The sequence below is a fragment of the Pseudoliparis swirei genome, chromosome 17, assembly GCF_029220125.1.
Source record: "Pseudoliparis swirei isolate HS2019 ecotype Mariana Trench chromosome 17, NWPU_hadal_v1, whole genome shotgun sequence".
Lineage (NCBI taxonomy): Eukaryota > Metazoa > Chordata > Actinopteri > Perciformes > Liparidae > Pseudoliparis > Pseudoliparis swirei.
Window position 1 is genome coordinate 10,792,847 of NC_079404.1, and position 12,028 is coordinate 10,804,874.

At 45.9% G+C, this 12,028-nt stretch overlaps 1 protein-coding gene across 4 annotated transcripts in view; it reads left to right on the forward strand.

Annotated features, from left to right (window-relative positions):
- Nucleotides 1–1,595: 1,595 nt before the first annotated feature.
- LOC130206856 (cilia- and flagella-associated protein 46-like) overlaps nucleotides 1,596–12,028 on the forward strand; it is a 233,052-nt gene continuing 222,619 nt past the window's right edge. The window contains exons 1-7 of one of the 4 annotated variants that reach the window (XM_056435070.1): nucleotides 1,596–1,694; nucleotides 2,702–2,799; nucleotides 3,073–3,146; nucleotides 3,868–3,974; nucleotides 4,054–4,118; nucleotides 4,453–4,626; nucleotides 5,695–5,766. In XM_056435070.1, coding sequence (XP_056291045.1) covers nucleotides 2,796–2,799; nucleotides 3,073–3,146; nucleotides 3,868–3,974; nucleotides 4,054–4,118; nucleotides 4,453–4,626; nucleotides 5,695–5,699 — 429 coding nt within the window. In that variant the 5' untranslated portion in view covers nucleotides 1,596–1,694; nucleotides 2,702–2,795 and the 3' untranslated portion in view covers nucleotides 5,700–5,766. The other 3 variants (XM_056435069.1, XM_056435072.1, XM_056435071.1) reach the window with 3 other exon arrangements.

Consider the following 12,028-nt stretch of genomic DNA (forward strand, 5'->3'; position numbering starts at 1 on the left):
GCCCAGTGGGTCACAGGGAACCGGGTTTCCTGTGAACTATTCCAGGCGCAGGCCATGACAGGGGTGGTGCGCTGGAACTTCCGGAGACTGGTTGACCTGAAGCTGCCCGGTGTGGAGCTGCCAGCCGTGTTCGACCCCGTGTTGATAGCAGAGCTGAACAATTTGTCTGCAAAGGCAAAATATCCAGCGCTGCAGGTCGCCAACGGAGACACAGGAGAGAGATTCGGTCTGGACTATGTGGAGCCCGGCTGTCGTCCTGTTCCTGTCAACTGGGACAAGCACAAGACACAGCCAAGCATGGCCGCTGCGGTCGCCAAGGAGACGGAGCATCCTGCAGCTGTAGAGGCCACAGACCGTCAGGCAATCCAGATAAATGACCAGTCAATGATCAATAATCATGATCAGATTGTGAATACTTCTTGTCCTCTCCGTGTGACGCTTCATTTCAGGAGACCAGTGCCACTGTGAGGGAAGCTCCATCCAGTCTTGTGCCCATCCTGTCCTTCCACGAGGGGTCTGACGTAAAGTTCCAGCCGCCCTTGAGGCCGTCGTCTGCTCCAGGTGAATTAAACCCCGACCACCCTCATATGGACTTTGCACTGAGAACCAGCCGTGTAAATAAAAGACAGAATAACAAGACAATCGTCTTAATATATTGTTTATTTACAATAATCCTGAAAATATATAAAACACATCACCATATAATTGTATTCTCCCAAGAAACACTGTAATCAACATGTGCTTTATACGCTGTATTTATCTACAGCACCGCTGCCCGTATCCTCCTCTCCATATAGCCGCTCGCACCGGACCGATGAAAACAGGAGGCATCGTCCAGGTCCTGGACCACGGCCGGTGGACAGAAGGTGCCATTGACGGCTTCTGATGAAACACCACGGAGCTCCACGCATGCTGAAGCAGGTGGATGACGACTACGCCGCCATGGTCCAGAGGGGGTGCACTGACCCTCACAGTTTGTTAGATCCGACCACATGCCAACATATCTCCAGATATGTCAAGCATCTGGCCAAAAGAAAACCCACCAGCTCCTCTCTGAACACCAGCGGAGCAACAGAGGAGGATCCCTCTCCAGGATGGAGAGAACAATAGATGTCTGTGATCTATGTATTTGTGTGTGTGTATGTGTTTGTGTATCTGTTTCTGTTTCACTGAGTGTCATTTTATCTGTTTGTGTGTGTGTGTGTGTGTGTCTGTGTGTGTGTGTGTGTGTGTCAGCAGTGTAGGAGGCGTAGAGCCCAGCAGCTGCTGGCTCAGGCCGGCCAGGCTCTGTCTGAGGCCGTCGGCCTGATGCTCCACCACCGGCTGCCCTCCTCCGCGCTCGCCGCCGCCTCCCTCGACATGTTGGAGTGTCACGGCCGGTCGGACCCCGCGGCGTCGGGCCAATACCTCGCCTTGTTCCAGGTGTGTGCGTCCACGCCACGCAGGTGCCTCTGCGCCCTCCGAATGGCACATCGCCACGGACGCCGTGATTCCATCTCTTTCCACCGGCGCCGCCTCATCCGCCTCCCGTCTTTAATCCCCAGAGCTGCTGCACGCCGCGCGATGGCGCGATCCTGAGCGCCGCGGCTCCCGGCCCTCGGCTCGGCCCGCACAGGACGCTGCTCCTCTCTCGGGAGGAGAGGCCCGGCGGCACGCCGACGGGGGCGCAGGACTCCCTCCACGGCTTCTCCCAGGTACCGGGTCACCAAGCCCCCCACTCATGATTTATGGATGCTGTCGGGGGGGGGGGGGGGGGGCATGTGGCATCAGGACATCTGCAGCCTTATGAATATCACACAGTTGGAATGAATCTTGACTTAATGTGTGAATATTAGAAGTTAAATCATAATCGACATCGGTGTGTTTAAATGTGTATTTCTGTAAAGAATGGAGATTATAAAGTCCTCGATTTCCCTCAAAGCAAGTGAAGCGTGTTTAATTGTGTTATTATTACCAACGGTCTTCAGAATAATAATAATGCACTTTATCATTAACATGACAAAGTGGAAACCGATTGTGATATTATCGTCGTCATCATTTTAATACGGACGTGACTGAAATGCCACCGTTTCATCTGTGACCTTTTCGGACACATTACACGTGGTCGTTGATCCGGAATGAGGTTTTCTCCTCTTCTTCAGTTTCCAGATCACTTCTAATAACGACAGCAGTGAATAAATCCTTCACTCCTCATGATGACTGCTGTAATACGTGCAAAGAATCGGCAATTATGTCCTTTTTAGTGACAATGGTGCTTCATCACCAGAGCAATGCTCCATATGCCTCAAGTTTTCATATAATATGAATTCATCCACAGCAAATACTTCTTTAATCCTCTGACATGTTCGACATGTTTGAATTATAACACTTGAACGTTCACGCATCGCGTTCAGACGCATGTGCCGCAGACAGCGTGACGCACCCGGTCGGGCGCCCCCCCCCTCCCTCTTGCGTCATCACATCGTCGCTGAGCAAGTCTGGAGTTCTTTATTTTATTTGGGAGAATCGCGTCTACGCCAGATCTATGTACATCTTCAGAATTATAAATTGAAATGGCAAAAAAATCAAACTTTTAAAAACTTCTTCTTACCTTTTTTATCGTTTCTAAAATAATTTTCTCCAGCTAATGAAGAACAAATAGACCGAGGGTGAAAATATTGATAATACACCGTTCCATGTATGATCTTGACATGATTTGCAGGCCTTCAGCCACCTCACCATCCAGCCCAGCCACATGAACATCCTCGCAGAGCTTCCGCCCAACATGAAAATCCTGCTGCTTCAGCACTCTGACGATGGGTAATTCCTCTTTTGTCTCTCACTATATTCCCCTTTTGTTGCCTTGCTATAAATGAATGTTTGAATAATAGGTTTTAAAGGGCTGAAGGAAGTGGCCTGCAGTGTGGTTCACCTGCCACTAGAGGGCTGATGTAGAAACTCTATGTGTACTTGTGGAAAGATGTGAACTGAAATGTAAAGATATTTAAAGTAAACATGTGAAGTAGGGCATACAGTAAACAGGCAGCAAGTCAAATGAAATAGTTTGTGAGTGTTTGCTGTGTTTGTTTGCAGGTCAGAGCTCTACGGGGCCTTCTATGAGGTCACCAGAGCTCCAAAACAAAAGGGGAAGACGACGCAGGGAACAGGTGAGGAACAAGTTTCCGCTCAGGATTCAAGCTCTCCGCCACTTCGGCATTCATGTGGATGTTTGTTCCGTCGCCCACGGGGGAAGATGATCTCCGTGACACACGTCGCTCCTCAAAGCATCGTTGTTAAATAGAGACGACATGATTTCGTGTTTCCATGTAACATTTACCTGCACGGCAGAGGAGGAGTTCACCTTGAATGAGGACAAGGAGAGAGGAAAATATAGTGCCGACCATTGACCTTTCACCTCTTTGAGTACTAGTCTGGCTTGGAATAAGTGGGGGGGGTGGTGGTCCTCATTCTCATTGTTTGAGAATGAGGACAAGAAACAGGAAAAGAAAGCGACAGAAGGAGACGGAGGGGGATCTTACAAAAGGAGGAGGTGGGGTGAGGTGGGGTTCACATGGGAACCGATTGAAAGGCCTGTACGTGTCTGATTGCGTGTCAACTCTGTGGGTGGCCACGGTTCCCGTCCGCCCGCGGGCTCTGCTGGCGCTGAGGGACCGGACCCGGGCCTTTGGCCTGGAGGCCAGACTCTCCCTCGCGGCTCCGAGGAGCGGCGCGGTCTTCCCGGCGTACGTTGAGGCCTCTGCTCCTCCTTCACTCCGTTAACATCGTCCACCGCGAGCCGCATGAACAAGCGCCGCTGCAATTATCTCTCAGGTCAACAGAATAAATACTTTGTTTCACGGCGACTGAAACTCTTCTTCTCTCCTACAGGACGCCGCCGCAGAAGAAACCTTAGGACGTCACTTCAGAGACGTTGTGAGAGACATGGACGACTATTTAAATCCACTTCTCACTCAGTTTGACTTCTCCTGCTTCAGGTGACGTATTGTGTCCACCTATCTATCTACCTACCTACCCACCTCTCTATCTGTCCTCACCTGTCCTCCCCTCCCTCAGGCCCCAGGCTTCATCACCACCAGTCCCCGAAATGACCAAAGCCAAAGAAGAGAAAGGGAGTTCAGGTAAAGGAAGAGCAGGTAGAGTGTGTGACACCCTGTGGTTATCTTCACAGAGTCACGTGAGCATCCGTATCTGTTTATTGGCAACCCGTCAGCGGATCTGTCCTAGAGGGCTGCAGCCCCTCCCCCTTCAGGCCGGAGTACATTGGCTTCACACACAGCTTGATAACTCAGCGGGGATGATAGCGCCTCCAAACTGTTTTAAAAAGAACAAATTCAAAGTTCAGAAATTCTGGATTTCAGAAGCAGAGCGGTACAGCGTTAAAGGCCGTTGTGCGGCGACATCTTAAAAGATTATTATAAACAATGAGTTCTGTGGAAATGTGTGCGCACGCAGCTAAGTTCCCCGCGGAGCCGGGGGAGTGCGTGGTGCTGCTGGCGGACAGGAAGCTGCTGCAGTTGCCCCTGGAGGCCCTGACGGTGCTGCAGGGCGGAGGCCTGAGCTCCTTGTCTCGGGACTTCTCCCTCCAGCTGCTCCACAGTCGGCTGAACAGAGCGGAACCAGACAAAGGTACCGGAGACGCACCTGCACCCGGACTTTAAGACATGCATGTTGGTTTTGTTCAGCCCTCAGAGGGCTTTACACTCTGGACACATCGGACATCCCGGACATCGGACAAATACATGTGAACAACGTCACAGAGTTATTCAACGAATACGACAGAAATGTAATGAGTCGGACCACGATCCAGATAACCAGGATACATGTAAACAGAAGGAGGTAGAGAAGGAGGGCCGTCAGCAGGGTCATGGCAGGAGGCGGGGCCTAGGAGGCAATGGCCTCGGAGGCAGGGCCCAGGAGGCAGGTACTAGGAGGCAGGGCCCAGGAGGCAGGGCCTAGGAGGCAGGGCCTAGGAGGCAGGGCCCAGGAGGCAGGTACTAGGAGGCAGGGCCCAGGAGGCAGGGCCCAGGAGGCAGGGCCTAGGAGGCAGGGCCCAGGAGGCAGGGCCCAGGAGGCAGGTACTAGGAGGCAGGGCCCAGGAGGCAGAGCCTAGGAGGCAGGGCCCAGGAGGCAGGGCCCAGGAGGCAGCGCCTAGGAGGCAATGGCCCAGAAGACAGGGCCTAGGAGGCAGGGCCTAGGAGGCATTTGGTAACCTAATCTGTCTGGAACAACTGGTATCTACGTCATTTCAAACATTCATTCATGCAATAAACAGGCATGTCCAAAGAATGCCCGCATCCGCTTCAAAACATTGGTTCTGGCGTACCGTGCTCTGAACGGATCGGGCCCCGTCTACATCCGGGATATGGTCACACCGTACACCCCGAAGACGCTCCGCTCGGCAACAGCCAAACCGACTTGTGACTCCTGCACCTCGAGCTAATCACTCTACATCCAGACTGTTTGCTGTCCTGGCTCCTCAGTGGTGGAACGAGCTCCCCACTGACACCAGGACAGCAGAAAGTCTCTACATCTTCCGCCGGAGACTGAAAACACACCTTTTCCGACTATATCTGGATTAAAACTCAGATTTGCACTTCAGTGGCACTTAAATAGCTCTTATTGTGGTACTTTTGTAGTTCGACTATGTTGAGGAAATGTTCATTCCTGTATTCTTGTTCTTTGTTTATACTCTAGGTTGAAATGCACTTATTGTAAGTCGCTTTGGATAAAAGCGTCTGCTAAATGACATGTAATTAATGTAAAATGTATTTATATGGAAGATGTATGTGAAGGTATGTCTGTGTGTATGTATATATATATATATTGTTTTATTTTCTTTGTTATTTTTTCTTTATTTTACATACATTTTCTGATTTATTTGATATTAATTTAGGATAGGAATACATAAGCATTTTTTTCTTCTACCTATACCTTTTCAGTCTTTCTGTTTTGTATATTATATAGAATAATATTGTATTTGATTGACTGAATAAAATACACAACAACACACATGGTGTATGAAACTTCTCAAGAAATGTCTGAGTGACCGTCAACTATTAAATATTATAAAATTATAGATATTCTTTTTTACAGGAAACAGAGCAGGGTAATGTAAAAAGAACATTAGTAATATAAATAATTAAGCTGTTTCCAACAGTAGTGACTACAGGCAGTTTGTCATATTTATTAATGTACGCAGCAACTTTTCAAATAGTCGTTGCATTGTTTAATGCAACACAGTTTCAAATATAGTTTAATCAAAGTAGTGTGTGTGTGTGTATAGAGTTGTTGCTGTTATAGTTGTCCACCTCATTGTGCTGTTTCTTGAATGAACAAAGCAGAGCCTGTATGAGGAGAAGCAGAGGAACCTTTCTACCAGTAGATGGCAGTATACGCTTATGTAAACCATACATTTAATTAAATGTACCCATCGTCTCTGTTAACTAACTAGGTTATTGATGAATATGTATTTAATGCCGTTTATCTCCTCTGATATTTAATGTTCATGGTTAATTTGCAGCATAGTTGTACATACATCATGTGGCGGAGCGTCAATAGAGGGCGCCGCGCCTCTGAAAATGTTGAGATGAAGAAAAAAAGAAGAAGAAGAAAATATAATATTTACTGTCAAAAAACGTTATATACCAAATAATTTAAATAAGAAATAAAGCGTGTTGACGCGCTAAATATGTGGGAGACCGTAAGCCTGTCAACAACCACTTGAGTTAAATGTGACCACAAATAATATATCGCCACTCATCGTCACGGGGGGAATTGGGGGTGCGTGAGTGTACACTGAAGGGAATACTGGGGGGGAGAGCACAGATTAGAGTACTGTTCACGTTCTTAAAGGACACAGGGGTTGTTATATATTTTATTTTTATTTATTTATTTATATATATATATATATATATATATATATATATATAATTATTTATTTTTTGGGGTGGGGGGGGTTGTTGGTGTTGGGGGTAAGGCGTTAACTGACGCAATAGTACTCCAGAGGGTGGCGGTAATGCACCAATTATATGGATGCCAACCGCCGTTAAAAAAGAAGAAGAAGAGAGAAGCCCCGCCCCCTTTTACGCGCACGGCCCTAACGTGTGTGCGAGCGAGCAAAGATTTCACGGTCGTTGCGGCAAGGACAGCTTCTCATTGTCTGATGAAACAAACGTGAATCTTCGGGCGATGAGCAAGTAGCTAACCGGAGCTGGTTAGCTGGATGCTAGGTGAGTAATGCGTTGTTTAGATTCTCCTGCCTGTTGTTCCAAAGTCCTGGGACTCTGTCTCTCCCCGTCGCCTCATCCAGCCTGTCGTTTGCTCGCTTCAATTATTGTTTAATGTCCGTGAGTTGAACCCGTTATCTATCTTTTGTGAAGTCTCGACGTGCATTGCCTGCTTCGGCTAGCCTCGGAGCTAACTCGTCATGTCGGGGCCCAGAGAGCCGAGAGGCGTTAAAAATCGCCAACATTCCGCGTATTTCACAAAAGCTACGGGGAGGTCGAGAATTAAAATGTGAAATGTTTTTAAATTTCGTAAATGAGTTTTTCGGACAATTCTCACGGGAAACAGCTCTTTACAGAGAAACCCACCCTCCGATGGAATTGACTCGCGTCCACAGACCGCCTCCGGGGGCGCGACCTCGCCAGTGAAGGATCCGCGTTACATGGCGGCCACCGCTAGACCATCATCTCTGGGCAATTTCTATGGCATTTTTGGTTAATTTATCATTATGAAACGCGTTATGTGACCAAGCCGCTGGTTTGAATCAAGCAATTGACATATCTCTAAATCAAAGATATTAATTATAAATTAAAAGAGTAGACGGGTAAATAATACTTATAATAAATAAAGAGTAAGCCAGATGGTCATAATAATAATAATACTGGGAATTTATACCGCTGTTCTAGACACTCAAATGTCGTTGTTAGCTCGCTAGTAGCAGGCTAACTACCCACACAGTGCAAACCTGCATCAGTTTTCAATGCATTCAGGAAACTCAAATCAGGCTGAGGGAGCAGCAGCTGGACCAGCAGGCCTTCACGTGAGCTCGTACTCGTGGCATTGTGTTCATGACCATGCATTAGCAATGAAACTGAAGGACGGTTTGGGGAATCTGACCTCATGTCAGCACTTTTGGATTGTGTAAATTACGTGATGTTGAATAAAAATAAACAAGGCTGTTCCATAAAACCTGAACCTATTGCCTAAATATTCTAAATTGCCATCAAAATAAATACGTATACTACTTGTTGTACTCAAGGTCGACATTAATTCATTTTGAAACACTTTCAGGAAACTCAAATCAGCTTGAGGGAGCAGCAGCTGGACCATCAGAGCTTCAGGTGAGGTGTTACATTGATTCTGTGTTGATGTGTATTATTATGCTTGACATTGTTAATATCGCCTTCCTGTTTAATGTGAATTATTATAATGTTAAAACATGCATGTGCAGGCTAGGCTACGTTTCCTTTGCTCTTTAGGGAACAGTCTGGCCACAGTGACCGTCAGCAACTTCAGCACAAGAAGTTACTGTTTCAGGCAAAGTGGTGGAGTCGGTATCCATGGCTGCATTATTATATAGCACTCTTTGTTTTGAGTAGGATATAGAATATATACTGTGACTGTCTTTTGGCATTTTAGCAGAACTTTTCTTATTTGGTGCAGAATACGGTTTTGTATTTAAACTAAGGTTTGATAACAGTAATTTAGTTTAAATCAGTTTAAAGAGACTGAGACTGTACTTCAAGCAACATCAACGGTTTTCACTTGTTTTTTTGCTTGAGAAAGTACTGGTATTTTTCCAAATATGATGTGACTCGGTAGTTTAATTATTTGTTGCGGCAGTCCTTGAAGTTCAGGCAGGTTGTGCCTTTAAAGCCCCCTGACTTGCATTTGCATTACATTGATCTGGAAAACGATAACTCATAAAAAACACCTTTAGTGGACTTGCAGTGGATGAACGGCCAGCAGCAACACGGCATCGTTCTTTTGTTGCTATTCTTTGGCGTGCTGGTGGCAGTAATAACTTGTGTAACTATGTGTGATGAAGAGGAGGAGTTGCAAGCTGTTGGATCTTCCACAAGGCAGCCTGGAGGAGAGGCTGCAGAGGGACAACGCTCTTCTCCAGGTAACCAAGAACAACTGTTGTCTTCTAACCACTTCTCCTCCCTAATGTTCATTCATGAGGTTGCCAACCATGTAGTAGACGGACGCCTTCTGGACGCCATGGGGGAAGCAAGAGCTTTCATTAAGAAATGATGCTGTGGTGATGGAAAATAATAAATAATTAAATATAACTATTGTGTGTATTATTTTACGCAACTATACTAGTCCGCATGTAGCATATTCCAATCTGTTAAAAATGTTTTCCTGAGAGCAACCTGCGTAACATCCGGTTGTACTTTTTATCACGGAGGATGGCACTTTTTTTTTTTTAATGCAACTTTAAAAAGTAAAAAGGCAGCGCCGTCTATTTCTTCTGCTCGTATTCTCTGCCGACCTCACTAAACTTTATCGCCGCGCTCTCGTCTTTTAAAATGATGATTCCATGCGAATGCAACATAAACACTGCCTCGCTGCTAGCATGGTACGCTGTCTTCACTTGGAAGATTGCAGAGTGTAACTGGACGCTCAGCTCTGTGACCTCGATGTAATGATCATACGGGGCAAGGTCAGAGGAGGTTCAAGATATTTAGACTATACAGCGTAGTTTTTGTTTGCAGTTTCTTTTGGATAGATGTTTACAAAAGTTCCTTTCTCAAATCTCTCGCTCTCTCCGGAGACATCTTGTTAGAATATATATATATATATATATATACACACACACACACGTATAATTAAAGAAGTCATTAATGCAGCTGAGAACACTATTTAGATCAGACTTAGAAACTGGATCACCATCATCTTTTTTCTCACTTGTCATCTTGGGGTTCTAGATCTCAAAGGATAAAACGAGTCATGTGTTATTGTACCAGATGTTCATGTGTTAATAATAAGTTCACTATTAACAGAAATGCTGGAGAAGCCAGCGAGCCAAGAGAGCCAGCAGACGTGTGGCGAGCGGGGGCCGACGGAGGCCTCCAGGATCACTGGGAAGCTGGCGGTTGAATAACGGCCAGAAAAACCTCCTTTTTGTTATTTCCTTCTAAAATGTTTGTGACTAGTTCATATACACTGCAGTGAAATATATATGTATGATTTAAGGACAAATTTAACTTATAGGAAGATGCAGTTGAAGCACACCATTCACTAGGAAGCAGGTGGCAGAAAAATGTGTTGACACTGTCTATAGTGCATTATTAACATACTCGGTATGTGTTTTAATCTGCGTACATGCATTATGATGAATATGATATTCCTTTATTTGTCCCACACTGGGGACATTTCAAAAATCACAGCAGCGGTGCACATCAGAGCATCAATGAAAATAAATATACAACAAAATACTAATACTAAATATGCAGGGGGAAAATAAAGTAAAGTGCTGAGTTTGCCAGGATCTCCAGCGATCTACTGCAGTGTGTTGTGCAGCCTGACAGCAGCAGGAAGGAAGGACTTGTGCCACCTCTCCCTCAGACACCGGGGAGGAATCAGCCGGTGGCTGAAGGAGCTGTGCAGAGCTGAGAGTGTCATGCATGGGGTGGGAGGCGTGGTTCATCAGAGACGAGAGCTTTGCCATCATCCTCCCGTCCCCCACCACCTCCACAGTATCCAGAGGACACCCAGCACGCTGCTGGCCTTCTTTAGCAGCTTGTTCAGCCTCTTCCTGTCAGCCGCTGCCATGCTGCTGCTGCTCCAGAAGACCACTCCATAGAAGATGGCTGATGCCACCACAGAGTCCAAGAAGGTCTTCAGCAGTGCTCCCTGCACTCCAGAGGACCTCAGTCTCCTCAGCAGAAAGAGTCGGGTCCCTTTTGATAGAGTGCATGTGCGTGGTCAGCCCAGTCCAGTTTGTGTTTCAGGTGAACACCCAGGTACTTATAAGATTTTACAATCTCAATGTCCAGTCCCTGGATGCTCACTGGTACCGGAGGAGTGCGTTTACCACGGCGGAAGTCCACCACTCGGTCTTACTAGAGTTGATGTGGATTTGAGAGATGTTTGTAAGTTTACTGTACAAAAGGCTAAAAAAGGGATTAAAAAAAGATGTATTTCTGTTGGAGTCCAATTTTGGACTAATGTTGAAATGGATGTAAGAATGGTGAACTCCTTTTTGGTTTTCAAGAGAATTATTTATAGAACAATTCTTGAGTTATAAATGTGATTAAAAACGTATTTATATGGAAGATGTGTGTGTGTGTATATATTGTTTCTTTGTTATTTTTTCTTTATTTTACATACATTTTCTGGTTTATTTGATATTAATTCAGGATATTATCCTTTATCAAACGTTCTCCGAGTTGTTATCATCAAACACGGTGAGAAATCTGAATATTGCTGGATTAATTCTGTGGTTTTACTTTGTGACTATGTATGGATTTCAGATGGGTGGCATGGTGAGTGGATGAGATGAACTTTGATATAGTCCTAAAATAGCACATTCATCTGACAAAAAACTGTCAAAATAAAGCTTAGTTTTTCTTCTCCTGCATCTATAATTAAGCATTTGTATGATTAAATTAACACTGAAACAATGAGTCGGTTGTCTTTTCCTATGTTTCATATGTTCACCACAGACTCAACCAATATCATCTCATTGAAACGAGAGAGAAAGAGAGACTTGTAAATGCAGCACTGGCACACAAGGCCCAGGTGTTGCTAGTGCTGCTGATTACCTCAGGTGTGTCCACTTTTCTGATGACCCTTGACCACACCCACCTGCAGGGACACAAGCCGGTTGCAGAGAGCCCACTTCGCCCATGCGGTTAGCCGTCTATGGTTATTGTTTACCTGAGTGATGGGACTTCCCTCTTCCCTGCAGGAGAATCCATATCCAGTTGATCCCAGAAGATGAGGCAGAATCAGCTTCTTGAGTCAACAAACTACCAGGAAAAGGTAAGTGTGCTTTGCAGATGGAAGTTTGGCC